We start from the raw sequence: 15,679 nt of genomic DNA, 5'->3' as shown, positions 1-15,679 counted from the left end.
ATCGGGTGCTAAAATAACACTCTCAGCACTGTTGGACAGTACTTGTTTCAGAGGGAGGTAATTTGTGATGAAAAAATACTTCCCTGCAAATAAATGTTCTGGGTGATTTGAGGTCCCATGCAATTTTTGAATATATAAGGATATATCCTACAATGCTAGAACAAGGTCTGTGATCCCTCCTTAGTGAGAATGACAAACTCCCCAAAAATGGGCTGAATGAACATTTCATGGAGCATTTCAGGGATTATGATGTCTGCAATGCTCTTCCAGTTCAGTTGGCACAAAAAAGAGCCGCAATTTGCTTTGTAATATCTGGTCTGTGAACAATTGTTTGGTGGCTTCTCCATCTGCACACTGCAGTCTTCACTACCCTGAAAGCTCACATTTGGATTTTGCTGTCTCTCTTGGGAGCTGATAGTGCAGTTTTCTGAAGTGATTCACCAAGTGTATCTTCAGGGGCTACATTGCATCTAGGCAGAAACCTTTCAATATTAAAATATGTTTTACTTAGCAATTTACATGAACTACTAGATTTTTTTCTAGGTTACTTTTGTCTCAGAACTGACCACAAAGAAGGAATAAATGTTTCAGTTGGCCTCAATATTTCCATAACTGGGAAGAAGATCTTGAGTCAGCAGCATGCATTTTTTTATGAAGCATGGACTGAATGCAAGATACCAAGTCTGAGGTTTTCCCTCTTCTACAGTATTTTGAGATAGAATACATGAAGCACAGCCAGTGTAGAAGCCCCAAAAGGGAACCTGGAAACCTCAGGGTCATAGCCTAGAAGAGGCACGTATACATAATGCAAACAGGTTTCTCATTAGCAAACCAAATAATAACCCTCTCTCGGAGTTATATTTGGTGCCATTGTACTCTCAAAGACAACTCTGTCCTGAAAAGAATACAGCTGGCAAAGAAAACAAGTGCAGTTACCTCATTTGACTGAGTCATTGAGTTTGGGCTATAGGCACATGACCACTTGAGTTATTGTGAATTTATGCTACCACTGGGAATGGGAAAGGGGAAGCTTTTCCAGCACTGCCCTCCTAAGCCACTCAATCCTGCTCTGCTGTGCCAGCGTGTTTCTGGGAAAGCCTGAATGGTGCCATGGTCAGGAATCAGGTCCCAGCTCTCAGCATCTGAGGAAAGTCACCCTGATGCCTGTCTTCTTACACCCCTCTATCAAAATGAAACACAAAGAAGAGTGCTTTTAATTTTGTTGATGCTGTTTTTTCCAACAACCAGTTTAATTTCTTTCCTTATTTTCTGTTCAGAGGACATCAGAGGACACTCAGAGCTGCTCCAGCTGGTGCCATAGTACTCAGGGATAGTAGCTACACACATAGGGTTGTTAAGAAAGAGAAAGACTATGTGCTCTGGGTGACATCTCACTTATTCCTCCAACCAACAGGTTATTCCCTGGTGGATCACTGGCTGACTCCAGGCTTTGATGCAGGCTCAAAGCATGGAGAAGGTGTTCTAAAAATTGCTGAGTTACCAATCTTTCTGGCAACTGGGTAAAAAACAAACAAACAAACAAAAAAAAAACAGTGTAAAACTAGGCAGGTCTGACTGTTACATGCTCAGAGATTCCAAGATCCGTCAGGCACAATGTCTGGAGTTGTGGTATCTTAGTATGGCTTGGGTTGGAATCTTAGTATGCCATGGGCAGGGCTGCCCCCCACCAGCTCAGGCTGCCCAGGGCTCCATCCCACCTGGCCTTGAGCACCTCCAGGGATGGGGCAACACAGCTTCTCTGGGCAGCTGTGCCAACACCTCGCTGCCCTCTGAGTAATGAATTGAGTCCTAATATCTAACTTACATCTCCCTTCTTTCAATAAATTGGACTCTTAGAGCAAGAGCTTCCCAGGAGGGGAACTGCAGGATTCTCTTACGCTGAGCTCATGGAGTTTGCAAAGTCTAGCATTTGCAGAAGCTGGTATAAATAAATTTTTTGCCAGAAAGAGTTTGTTAGCAATTAACAGAAAGATAATATTCCTGTGTTTCTCTGAAGTGTTTCTACCTGGTAAACAGTTTGGTGCCAAAGGTGAGTTATCACTAGCTTTGCTAATTTTGTGATCTTCTTGGAAACCTGCCACATCATCCTGACATTGTGCACTTTGACTCTCAGAGGGTTGCAAGCTGGGAAGTGATTTCAATATCTCTCATTGTTGTTGGTTCAGAAAGTGTTTTGAAGGCAGGTTCAGCCAGCAATGCAAACTGCAGGCATAACGAGAATAAAAATGCCTGAAATAAGAAAAGGCAGTTTAGCTGCAGTTGTGCATGATTTTCTATCTAAGGCAACATTGGTCTGGCCCTTGAATTCATAAGCACAATGAGGAACATTTTGAAAAGTGGAAATTGCATTATGGCTTTTGTTTCCTCTCCAGGAAAACATGTGAAGCACATTACAGAGTGAGGGAAGGTCATGATTGCAAGGGACAGGAGAGGATGTCTGAATGGGGAAAGGTGGGACAAGGGGAACTGATGGAAGGCAGGGGAGATGAGGGTGAGAAATTGTAACTGGAAGCTTTGATAGCGTCTTAATTAGAATTCTGTCAGATAAGTTAAAAAGAAAAAAATCTTTCTCTCTCCACCCTGCAATTCTTCTGTATTTCTGACTTTTTAAAAATCTCAGTTTAATATAAATGTGCATTTTTGTATATATATATTTTTTTAACATTTCAAAATTTTTGAACTGTCAACCAGACAAAATCAGTCTTATGAAAATGCTGGACAGTCTGAGACTGATCAAAATGTATTTGCTTAACCACAATCAGTTAATAACACTACTGGGTGTTAAGTACTGTGGTTGCTGTATGGCAGTATGCACCTCCCAGCTGTGTTTCATGCATCATTCCCTCTGTCTATCACATTATTTCTTAGGCAGCCCTGCTCCAGGCCCTGTCTCTTGAGGTGGAGGGAAACAGTTTGATCCCTGCTTTTCACAGTATGAGTAGGGCAGTTGTCAGTCCTGTGGAGTACAGGCAGAGGAAGTTCAGAAACTATTCAGAAACAGTGACAAGGGTGCTACTGCCTGCTTCCTGCTATACCATTACTTTAGTGGCTGCACTGGCTGCACACCTTTCCAACATCACTTATTTTAAGCACTTTGCAGACCTCCTGGTCAAGCAGAACTTCCAGCAGAAAAACCTATGGTTTGGCATAAAGGAAGTAGGCATAAAACATCTACATCTTTCTCAAAAGGCAAATTGTCCAAAGAGTCTCTGCCAAGGGTAGCCCAAACCAGAACAAGCTGTAATTACAGGCCTTTTGTTTTGCAGTTTATATGACTTTCTCTGTGGTTTTGCAAGTGCACCAGTTACACTTCATTGTCTCTGCAGCTTTTTAGCAAGCTGTAGAAGGTATTCTATTGCTCATGCACTGGCAATACTAAAAGGCAGAAAGTACTAGCCTTTAACCTTTTGCAAGATTATGTGGTTTAACAATATGGAGCAGTCTCAAATGGTGACCTATTATGAGTACCTGGAAGGAAAGAGGTCAGTATGTTCATCCACTACCTTTTCATTGTACACCTATGACTCAGAATATTTTGCTGCTTAAGATAGTAATATTGTGAAAATAATAAAGCCGAGTGAGATGGGCACAGAGGAAAAAATTTTGAAGAAATTTTGACAGCACATCTTGGATCCAACTGAATAGGAACAAAAGAGGGGGATACCTCCCAAATACGTTTTGTACACAGATTTAATAGATTAGATTTGTTTACAGATATACAATCAAATCACTGTCTTCCTTAATGCTGTAAAACATGCCTTTAAAGGAAGTTCTGGTAGGAATTTTGTCAACGTATGGTTTGCAAAGCTAAGCTTCAAAGGCAAGCTAGATGGTTTGGGCTGCTACTCTGCAAACTAATTATTTAATTTAAAACAAGAGGCAGCATCCAGCTGACTGTTTTATTGGTTGATGAATTAGATGATTTGTCAGTCTGTGTTATCCTAGTTTCTTCCTCCTGTGGTGGCAGAACTGTGAAGAGAAGGCTGCAAGTTCAGCCATGGGTATCTGGACTGATAGCTATGTCATAACTTCATAGAAATCATAGAATCATAGAATGGCTTGAATTGGAATGGACATCATAGATCATCTAGTTCCAATCCCCATGCTGTGGGCAGGGTTTCCAACCACTAGATCAGACTGCCCAGGAACCCATCAAGCCTGGCCTTGAACACCTCCAGTGATGGGACACTCACAGCTTCTTTGGCAGCTGTGCCAGTGCCTCATCACCCTCAACTGCACGCAGTGCTCAAGGTGAGGCCGCACCAGCACAGAGCAGTCCCTTCAACCAGATAGCAGTGTTGTAGGCTTCAGTAAACTGTTTTTATCCTTTAAATATGGCTACAGTTTCTACTAGATTTTTATTTCCAACAGCCCAGTACAAAATCCACAGAATATCTGTAATTCGTTTTCAGCTCAGGGGTTCTTGAGGTGCCCTGGACATGAAGCCAAACTGCCCTTGGCAGCAAAGCCACTTGGAGGAGCACTCACTGCATGGTTCTGCACTTAGAAGAACAGAGCAATTGGGAGGAGGGGAAAAAAGCCCAGAGCAGGACTGCTTGCTCCAGTGCACTCAGGAGAAGACTGCATGTGAGATTGCTGCACTTCTGCTGTCAGAGTAAACTGAGGTTTGCTGACCAAATTAAATAAATAGCACCCTCTCTCTGCAAGTAACATCAAGTCTGATTAAGAGTTCAGAGAGTACATTTTTCAAAATGTCGATCACTGGATCGGAAGTTCAAACATCATTGATTTCTTTGTATTTTATTTTATCCCAGAGAATGATTTAAAAAAACAACAGCAACAAACTTTATCTGCTTCTCTTTGAATGCTTGAAAGGGGAAAAATAAAGAGTATATATTAGTATTAGCTGTAGTATTCCAAAATATGTTACATGCATTATTGTTCTTATTATTCTGGAGATGCAGTGCCAGCAAATCACAGAGGATTGGCAAGGAATTAATGGAGGACTAAAAAAGTATTGGAAATTAGGAAAGGTAATGAAATGGAAGAGATCAGCTGAGCAAAGTGAAAATGGTACATCATTCTTGCAGTGAAAGGGTAATGAAATACAGTGGAGGCAAAATGGGAATACTGATCTTCATATGCTTCTAAGAACTTCTTGCCATAGCCAGTCAAATTTCAGTAAGGTTGCTAACACATGTTATTACAAAATGGAAAGACCTTTATGCCAATAGAAGTGCATCTTTGGTGCAGAGCTCTACCACTTCTGATGTGATAGGTTCTAAATTGACAGAACACTGTGGAGTGAGCCTGTGTCCTGCAGCAGAGGACACATGTCCAGGCCTCGTAGCAGGAAACCCAGGGCCCATGAACGTTATCTAATGCATAATGGGAAAAACAGCCCTAACTCCCACATGAAAGAATGGACTCTAAGCTGATGTTACCTCTCAGAAATGAGACTTGGAATTATGGTAAATAGTTCCATGAAATCTCATCTCCCAGTCGTTTGACAGCCTGATCCGATACCATGGATTATCTAAGAAAAAAATAGAGAACAAACCAGAAAATTTAATACGCCTCTGTGTAGTACGTTGTTCATAGTAGCAGTCGCCTACTACAGTACATGCATCTGCTCCATCCTGACTGCTGCATGCACTCCTCAAAAGTCAACTGAATAGGATGAGAAGGGCAAGCGCGGGTGACCAGAATGATCAAATTCACCATATGCAGGGTAACCATGATAGGGCTCCTGCAGGATGGAGGGAGCTGGCTTCCAGGTATGATGCTAAAGGTCTGTAAAATAATGGGAAGTGCAGAAAGGGATTCAGTTAAAACATGAGCATATGTGTCTGGATTAGAGAGTTGTTGAACTGCAAAACAATAGTGGAAGCTAAGGGAAACACAGGTTTTTGCATTTTTCTTTCAGTCTTCTGTAGGCATCTTTTTGGCTACTTGCTCCTATTGCGTTTTCCAGATTAAGAAAGCCTTTAAAGGTTTGCCAGGGAGGGAGAGAGCTGAAGGAAACAGAAATCAAGAGAAAACACCTGCTTGTGAACAACAACACATGCACATGCACAATTAGAAGACAAAGAGATAGAGATGGTGAGCAGTGCATCAGACAGCACCCGGCCCCAGGGAGGCACCCATGGGTGCTGCCTGGTGAGGATACTGGTAGATGCACATACTGAAACCTGGCCCCCATCATCATGTTTGGAGGACATCATTATGGTCTGTGGGTTTTCTGAAAAAGGTGATGGAAAGGTTTTTCCTCATCTTTGCAGTTCTGTACTAATAAGCCAGGCTTCCAGGCAAAATGTTATGCTCCAGGCAATACCATATGTAAAGTCAGGGCAGAGCCAAAGAAGGAGAAACCATGGCAATATAAAGATGACAACAAACTAGGAAGTCCATGCCATGTAGCAGTGCAGGCTATGGAGACTTGGCTCACAGATTTTGGTCATACATTTAAAAGTAGATTCCTAAGCTTCCTTTTGGAAGCACTAACCTGTTGAGCTGTAAGATTTTTAGGGCCCAAGGTGGAGATGACCTTGGATACAGTGCTTATCTGAACAAATTTTTCATCCACTTTGCTTGCCTACATCCCAAATCTCCAGCTTTCTGAAGGGGAAAGTGGTACCAAGTGAATTTCATTTTTGTTTGGTAAGACCTGAAGGAACAGAGCTGCTCTTCAGTTTCTCTCCTGGTCTCTGGTCATCTCAACCCTAGCACTCCCAGGTTGGAGCAGCAGCTGGTGATGCCCTGTCAGCTGTGTAAAAGCATCCAGGTCACCAGGCCCAGCAGGCAATGACACATCTGACCCTGGGCACTGTGGCCATGTCCTCTGCTTGGTTCCAGCTCTTCCATGGCTCTGATCCCCTGCACAGGGCTCTCTCTGACCAGCAGCATTAAGCCATAAATGATATTTATGTTCTTTCCTGTGAGATGTTGCTAGAAACACACCCAAAGCTGCTTCTTTGTATGTGATTTTTACCCTGACAATTTCTCCTGACATTTCTACACTTTAAAGTTATTTCTCCCCTCTCCCTCTTACTTTTCTGTGCATTGTTCTTCTCTGGCATTTTTTCTAATCCTATGCTTTTGCTTCTGTAAATGACTTTGCATAATGTTTTCCTTTAAATTATTCCATTTCAAAGTTTTCCCTCCGTTTCAAACTTCCTAGTTGCTATGTGACTCTGCTGTGTGGTTTCTAGGTCTTCTTTTGCTCTACAGTGTCCTTCATCCCTTAGGCAGATTCCCTTGAAAAGCTTTGTGGTGGAGATAAAATGGAAAATATCATCACGGGGTTTTACCAGAGCTGTTGTGAGGGGCAGATTGCTGAAGATCCCTGCATCAGAGTGTGTGTGTGACTCAGTCACTGCCTGTGCTCCCTTGTCAGAGCACGTCTCCCCATGTCATCCCCACCAGTGCCCCTTAAAGTAGAACACTCAGTCGCTGTAGCAGTTCAACCTGTGTGACTCCGGCTCTGATTAGGATCCCACCAAAGCCAGCAAATGCCTCTCTGCTGATGCTCAGTCAGGCTGCAGCCAGATTTAAAAAGTGACCTACATCTCCTTCTCTGTATCTCAGCCTCCATTTGCGTAACTGCCCATGGATGGTCTAAATTTACCACTGCGGTGTGAAAACATGAATGTGGGAGCAGCGGTAGGCCTGGCTATTTAAACCACTTTCTGTCCTGGTTTCAGAGCAGCAAACAAGACTTGCACTTACTAGCTTTGTCAACAGAGCTGAGCAAATGAATATTTTCTTTGGTGACCGTTTTTGGTTCCAGTGCATAGCTGTACCAGCAGGAGCCACGCTGGAGACCAGCACCCAGATCAGTTAGCTGTTTCTCCTTAATTTGCTTACTGAACCAGGCTCTCTAGCCTGGCAGAAGTTATGTTTAGACTGAGAGGCCTTCTCAGGCTTGGAGGCATTGCCGATGGATTTCAGGCATATGCACATAGGAGCCAAACTTAGCTCTTTCTGAATTTCAGTTGCAGGCAGACATGGATGGGCTGTTTGCAGCTGTGTCCTGCCCTGCCCATGCCTTTGTGCAGGGACAGAACAGGGCCGATCAACTAGCTCTGCACAACAGAGACCAGGGGAAGCTGCAGGGCTGCAAGGAAGGCCTCAGTTCTCACTTCTGTCACCTAAAGCAAGCTGTCAAGTAGTAACTTCCTGGGAGCAATGAAAACTCCTCTTGAAGATAGGATCCAACATTTTGCTGTCTTTTTTCCTTTCCTTATGAGCACTCTCATTTCTCATGTAGGGTATAATTGAATCCGCATTTGAATTAGTGGAGAGACACTGCTCTGGAGCAATAACAGTTCATGCAGAAGGGGAAAGGAAGAATGTAAGCTGGGGTGTCTGATGAGCACTGGTGCATGAAGCATGTTTGCTGTGGTGCTAGTGCAACCCATGGCTTGGGGCAGGTAACCAAATGGCATCCATGTAAACTTGCCTCTGGAGACAGCTGAGAAACTCTCATTTGAATGGTATTTGAATTGGACTTATATTAAGATAGAATTTTAAATTTAGCTCTTGGAAAGTAACTGCATGATATATTAGCTATATTTGTGTGCAATTTTGTGCATTATCCACATGTGTCAACATTTTGGCTGGAAGTTATGCTTTCCTGAATGTGCAGCCAGTCAGGAATGCACAGAATTATACTTTCTGGGATTTCTGGGAGATTGGCCTGGCAGGGCCTACCTGGGTTGCAGGTGTGCAGCACAGGTTCTGAGGTCAGTGGTCAGTGGTAGCTGCTTCTGTTTCTTCTTCCTGGGAGAGGAATGGTTTGCAGTGTTTCTGTAAGAGCATTCCCTGTCACCACGATGCTTCTGGTGAAGGTGAAATGGAAGCGGTGATGTCTGTAAGAAGTTGTTAATACTGGTGAATACCAAAGTGCTTTGGTCTCAGCAATACTCTGAAATGGCTTTTAAGCTACTGGTTTTGTGGCCAAGTGCTTGCTGCCATGAGTTAGCATTTTTAGCATTTCATAAGTTCAACCTTTATGTGTTCTGCAAAATACTAACAGGCTTACTGTTCCTGCACACCCTTCATTTATTGCTAAATGACAGCAGAGAGCGATTTAGCTCCCCAGTAGTGCATTTTAGTAAGATAGCAAGCTGTACAACTCTGTATTTGTACTGCAAATCATATCCAAGTTCGTGAATAGCTGGTACATAAAAACAAACTTTTAAATTCATACTTAGGTTCCTAAATAAAAGGATTTTTCAATCCTGATTTTTCACATATTGAGTCTACCCTGACTCTTGCTGACTCTGTGGAAGCTAATAGGCTATCAACATGTTGGAAGCCAGGTCTGCTGCTTAATGCCATGTTGATTGGGGAAGATAAACTGTTTAGACTCCTTTCATTATTTATCTTTGTGGTACTACTGTACCTTTTTTATTCTCTGCACTACAGTAATTCCTAGTGGAGCTTATTTCAGTTGACCGAACTGTCAGTTTGGGTTGAATGTATGAAAATGTCCAGTAAAAAAGTTTCCAGCAAGGTTGCTACCTGAAATCCTTGCTGGTAGAATACATTCACAGAGTAAGAACATTTCTGGCAGGTCACTGCTTTGTTTCATAAAAGGACAGGCTATAAATACTGTCATTCACACGTCGTTTCACTTCCTGTGCCTAACAGCAAACCCCAGTGAACTGTATGCTCATGAGAAAGGCTCATTTTGCCCTCAATATTATTGGGAGCTCCTCAATGCCTCTTAGTGAGGCTTTTCTCCTGTGTGTCAGTGCAATGAGGCTTCCTGTCCTTTTTCTGTACGATTTCAAGGAAAGTCTGATTCATTACTTCAGGGGCTGAGCTAAATTCCTTCCCTTGTTCCATTTTAAAAGAAATCATTTAAGCCTCAAATACTTATGCTGGCTGCAGCAGCAGATGTGCAAAAAGATGGGCACTTGCTTTGCTTTTTGCTGCTCACCCTCAAGAAGAGCAGGCTCTCCTTAATCTCTGGGCTCAGAAGCAGAGCAAAAGGACTTTTTGACCCAAGATAAAATAAAGACAAAAACATTCCCGTGGAAGCACAGCAAGCAGGCACTTTGGGATGCTTCTGGAATATATTACTGGGAGTAGCTTGCACTTTCTTTTAGAAAGAAAATCATACCAATGCCTTTAGGAAGAAGTCTTGTGTGATGAGGAGAAAGGGAGGAAATTATTCTTGGTGATATCTAATTGTTTAAATGCAGAAGGTCCTGGAATGATTTCACGTACAATAGGTAAGTCAGGAGAGTGATCTGGCACAATTACAAAGGTGACTTCGAAACAGTCTCTCCTTTTGATCTCTAAAATCTTTCATTTCTTCTATCCAGATATCCTCATGGGTCAAAATTTGTAGCATTTGCAGTAATCAGTATGCACTTTTTTCTCTTTTTTTTTTTTTTTTTTGCTCAAATGGAGGCCACTCCTGAGGAAAGAATTCTGTTTCTTTTTTAAGCATTATTTGGCTGAGACTTACTGCATATTTCCATTCCCCTTGCAGAGGCACGGCAATAGCTGGAATTGTTTTCGGCATCGTATTCATTATGGGAGTGATTGCTGGGATTGCCATCTGCATCTGCATGTGCATGAAGAACAACCGTGGCACCCGAGTGGGGGTCATCCGGACAGCACACATCAACACCATCAGCACCTACCCAGGTAAGGATGCCAGGTGCAAATGGGGCCTGAGCTCCTGGTGCAGGTGTAGCTGTGGGTAATCCTGGCTTCACAGTGAAAGCTCTTCCTGATCTGCAGGGAGCAGCATGGCTCCCTGCTGGAGAATCTCAAGACAGCTCAGTGCGCACAGGGTTCGTTAGGTCAGTGGGCTAATGAAGTCTGGCCAGATGTCACATCAGCACAGCTGTATGGCAGCAGCACATTCAAGTCCTGTTCAGAGCAGCACTGTGTTGTGTCAGACGGGCTTTCTCCACATGCCAGAGGCTCTCCAATGAGAAATCGATTGGTTTTCTTCCTTGTTCTGAACCAGTGGGAGCTTGGAGCAAGCAGCAGAGACGTCTGTTGTGCTTAGTGAAAGACAGAAGGGGTCTGACTGTGCATGGCAGTTCTAAGTATCAGATGTGCTCCTGCTTGGGAGGGTGTTGGGTATAGGAGCACCAAAGGTGGTTCTCCATTAGGCTACCAAGGTCATTTTCCTGGGACTCCCATCATGTGAATGAGGCTACATTATTGAAGAGCAAAGCTGATCCTGGGAGCAGTATCGGTGTTTATGCTGCACAGCTATATCTCTGCTTTGGTGACATGATTAATTACAAATACAGGAGCAACTGCCAAGGGATAACTGAGAGTTCACTGTAATAAAAGGCAATGGTTTTTCACAGATGAAGTCCCCTCCTCCCACTCTTAAGAGATACTTTCCTTTTATATTCCCTTCAGTTCCAAAGGTTGCTGCAAACCCCAGGTGCATTAAGTATACTTAAGGGCAAGCAATGCAATATTTAGTATGTCTTCCTTCTTCACATCCACTGCTCTTATTGTCTGTTCTCTCCCTCATCCTCTTACTTTTCCATTAAACTAAAACCAGCTGTAATCATCCTTATCATGGCAACATTGTTTTGCATAGAGAGATGAGTAATGAAATAAAACTGCAATATTCCCTACTATGATTTGCTGGAGAGCCACTTTAGAATCTAGCAGTCACCACAAGCTGTAAAAATGACAGCAAAATGAAGGCTCTGGGGCTGTAGCCTTTTCCTCCCCAAATGTGCTATGACTCACCCCCATCTCTCCACCTCCAGGCAGTTTGTCTTTGCATTCCCTCTCTTCCTCCAAGCAGTAGCACTTTTTGGCAGTTGTGCCAAGCTCCCAAATGGTATCTGTTTTCTCCATTGTCATGAACACTTCTGTAGTAATGAGTAAACTGGATTTTCTGTAAAGTTTGTGTCCAGTATTTCCCTCTTCCATTGCCAGAACAGCGAGTAAGAAAACGCTTTTCCTTAGGCCTCAGCTACAGTGGCAGACAGGTTTTCAGGGAGTGCTTTTCCCACCACACTGGGCCTTGAGTCTCTTATCCCCAGTGCAAACATCCTAGGTTTCTGTTTTCTTTCTGTTGAAGTGATATTTTGATTCCAGTCTGCTGGGAATAAAAGGCCTCCATGGTGACATGAACTGAGAAAGAGCAGACTCAAGCTTAAAATTCATACAGTACCATAATGGGGTTTTTATATGGGGCCTTCAGTTCCTACCACACTGTAATTCTGCAGCACTTACTGTCTTTTTGATCAATGAATTAATCCTCCTCTGTGGGTAGCAGAAGTAATTGAAGAAAAGGTTTTCAGCTATTTCCAAGTATTTTTGTGGGGTTTTTTTTCCTGAATGACTGATCTGGTTTACAAACACAGGGCTCTCCTCAGAAGTCTCCTTTAGAGAGAACAAAATGAAAACTCTGTTATTCCTCAGCTTGGGACCTGAGAGCATTCTAGAAAGATGTCCAGATTTGCCCCAGAAGCTGTGATGCTGCTGTGCTGCAAGGAACTTTCTGCCTTGTTTGACATGGCATGTCGCACATCTTCTGGGGATCCAAAGGATGTTTCAGAGATCAGCGAAGGCCCTGCCTTCATAATTGTTTTTAGGCAACATAAATCTGTGTTGATGACAAAGAGAATCAGATGGAAGAGATCTGATGAAAACCCAACCTTTCTCCTCTGAAAAACAGTAGTTCTCTGCTGCATCATCCTGGTATCATGTGCCATATGGCCACTCAAACATTGTTAACAGTGCATGTCTGCGGTCACAAGGATAAGCAGTGAAAAAGGGCAGTGAGCAAGGACTTGTGCTGACATAGAGTGAATGTATAGTGACTGTCTGAAGAAAGTAAATAGTAAGTAAATATAAAGTCAGTAGACTTTATATCTGTTCTATGGAAGCCTGAATGTCAACTAGAAAATGCATGCATACAAAAAATACTGTTTTTTAACTACTTCTTCTTCCTTCTCCCATTTTAGTGACTCCACCACCATACAGTTATGAACATGAAATGGAGTACCCAGTTGATCTACCTCCACCTTATACTCCAACCCCACAGACTTCGATACAGTATCCCCCACCCCCTCCTTACCCTGGTTATTCTGGAAAATAACGACATGGCTTCACCCTGATGTTAACTGCCTGTTGAAACAGCCAGCACTGTTGGAACAAATATTTTTGGCTCAGGGACAAGTAGGATGGGTTCTGCACCAATATATCTGGTCAAACATCAAAATAACCAAGGAGGTTTTCTGTGGCTCAGGACAAAGAAGAATACTGTCCATTTTGGACCATCACAACTCGTGGTTAAACAATGTGTGACAAAAGAAAGAGTTCCTGTAAGTCAGTGCCTGATGAGTAGCGTTTAGCATCGGTGCTTAGCCTTAGCTGCAACCTCTTAGAGCAAATGGGTATTGGAGTCTTCCTGTTCAAGAACATGCACATGGTTCAGATGATTCAACAGGGTCTATTTCAAATTACACAGGGGACAGCTGCTGGGACTTATTCTGCCGGAAAATTCGAGATGTGGTCTTCAAACACAATACACTTTTCTGTGAAATAAGGGGAATAAGAAAGAACAAGGAAGACTGAAGCTTCAGTTTCTAATTTGGGATGATAATACATGATGATCAGCTGTGCGTATTGATCTGATAAGTGCTGCTGGAGTTATTTTTGGCCAAATGCAGGTTGTTTTAAGTGCCTACCTTTTAAGAAAGTTGAGACTAGTTTATGGCCTAATATGTAAACATAAACACATTTTTATATGTGAATTACACTAATTTATAGCTGGTGAACTTTTAGCTGGAAATACTCTGCACATTGGACAAGGCTACAGTGTCTTTTTAAAACCAAATTATATGTTGATTTTTAAAAAAGAATATTAATTCAGGAATACTCACAAGTGGGAGAAGAAAAAGAAATCAATTATTAGAGCATCATAGGTTTGTCTTTCAGTTGGGCTGCATGAAGATGTTCTTTAAAAAAAGCAATCATACTGTTTTCCAGTAATAATGGTATCCACTCTAACCAAAGATACGAGAAGATTGACTGTGAACATCACATTATTTTCAGATACTGTCTTGGGCATTCTAAAACTTCAATTCACCAAACAATATTTTTTGCATTTGTCATGCATGTTGTTCAAAATTATTTGATCTCTACTACAAAAAGTTCAAAGCTTCATCGTTTAAGGTATTCCGTGCGCTTATTGGGCTGTTACTGAGTAGCAGTTATTTCACAACAGAGTATCCAGTTACCAAAAGCATCATCCTTCGGTGATAAGACTTGCATTGTGTTCAGTTCTATATGCAAATCACAAAGGCACTGGTTCTTTTCAAGATATTTAGTTTGAGTTGGGTAGCTTTTACCTCTGAGCAAAAAAGCTGTTCAGTAGTTTTCTTGCATCCAAGACCTAAGTGACTGTTCTTGCTCAGATTTTGTAATTGTATTTATTTGTCCTTTCCATGATGACTAACCTTACCCTCTTGAAGATCGCGCTAGAAACTAGAATTGCTCAGGAAACCCAAGCTGTGACGCAGATTTTGGTTGCTGGGGGTTCCTTGGAGCTTTATCCAAGGAAGGACAATTACATTGTCATTTCTGTTTTGCTGCTCAGATGTAACAAATCCTGAACTAGGTTATCTTCACAATTGCTTCTGCTTTGGACTTCATCCTGTGACATCTTCGCTGCTAACATGACCTCTCCTAAGATAGAGATGTTCCTTGGTTGAAATCCTCCTGTGAAGTCTGACTTTCTGTGCACTGGGTTTTGCCACTCCCTACTTAGAACCATCTGTTGGGGTGTCGAGTGTGCCTTCCAACCTTGCCATCTGGGCTACTGGTCAGTGTGAAGAATAAAAGAAGCATGTTTGGTTTTTGTTTTTTTTTCCTGTAGGAAATTGTGTTTCTACCACATCGTTCTACACTACTACCTCAGCACCAGATGGTCTTTCTGTGCCAAAAAGTTACCTGTAGATAACAAATACTATCATTCACCCCATATGTGTATTTCATTTCTTTGAACTGAGCACGCAGACACACCAAAGAGTAGTTTATATGTGAGAAATCCAGTCTCCTAAAAAATATAGAGAAAGAAAATCATCATGAATTTCCCTTTAAAGGGAGAATTTCTCCAGCGGTGACCTTTGTTAGGACAATTTACAGAGCAGATTTCTTGAATAAAAAGGTGTTTCTGTAAAACAACTAAAAGTCTGTGGTGACAGAGTCCTCCTTTTCAGCTTTGAGACTGTATGTTGTCTCTGATGATATTGCATAAAGGTACTGCATAACTATCTACAGATCACGTATTCCAGTGGAAAATTATGGAAATAACAGTTTGAGAATTTCATAGTGATTGAGAGCTATTTGTTTGATATGAAAACTCCAGTGAGGATGTTGATTTTAGTATGCTAATATGTTCTGCAGATCCATATATATTGGGCTATACCAAACAATGATTTTACTTCTCAATGGTCATCCCATCTTCACAGAATCACAGAATCGTAGGGGTTGGAAGGGACCTCCAGAGGTCATCGAGTCCAACCCCCCTGCCAAAGCAGGTTCCCTACAGCAGGTCGCACAGGTAGGCATCCAGGCAGGTCTTGAACATCTCCAGAGAAGGAGACTCCACCACCTCCCTGGGCAGCCTGTTCCAGTGCTCCGTCACCTCACTGTAAAGAAGTTCTTGCGCACATTGGTGCGGAACTTCCTA

The 15,679-nt window shown here is 42.4% G+C and overlaps 1 protein-coding gene across 2 annotated transcripts in view; it reads left to right on the top strand.

The window, feature by feature from the left end:
* The window catches only part of CYYR1 (cysteine and tyrosine rich 1), a 56,835-nt gene extending 41,222 nt beyond the window's left edge, over positions 1–15,613 (top strand). The window contains exons 3-4 of one of the 2 annotated variants that reach the window (XM_048968117.1): positions 10,487–10,644; positions 12,948–15,613. In XM_048968117.1, coding sequence (XP_048824074.1) covers positions 10,487–10,644; positions 12,948–13,081 — 292 coding nt within the window. In that variant the 3' untranslated portion in view covers positions 13,082–15,613. The remainder of the gene's footprint in view (positions 1–10,486; positions 10,645–12,947) is intronic. The other variant, XM_048968124.1, reaches the window with a different exon arrangement.
* The last annotated feature ends 66 nt before the right edge of the window (positions 15,614–15,679 follow it).

Source organism: Lagopus muta, chromosome 1 (assembly GCF_023343835.1).
Source record: "Lagopus muta isolate bLagMut1 chromosome 1, bLagMut1 primary, whole genome shotgun sequence".
NCBI lineage: Eukaryota > Metazoa > Chordata > Aves > Galliformes > Phasianidae > Lagopus > Lagopus muta.
Note: the sequence above shows the minus strand (reverse complement) of the source record. Positions and strands in the feature narration are given on the sequence as shown.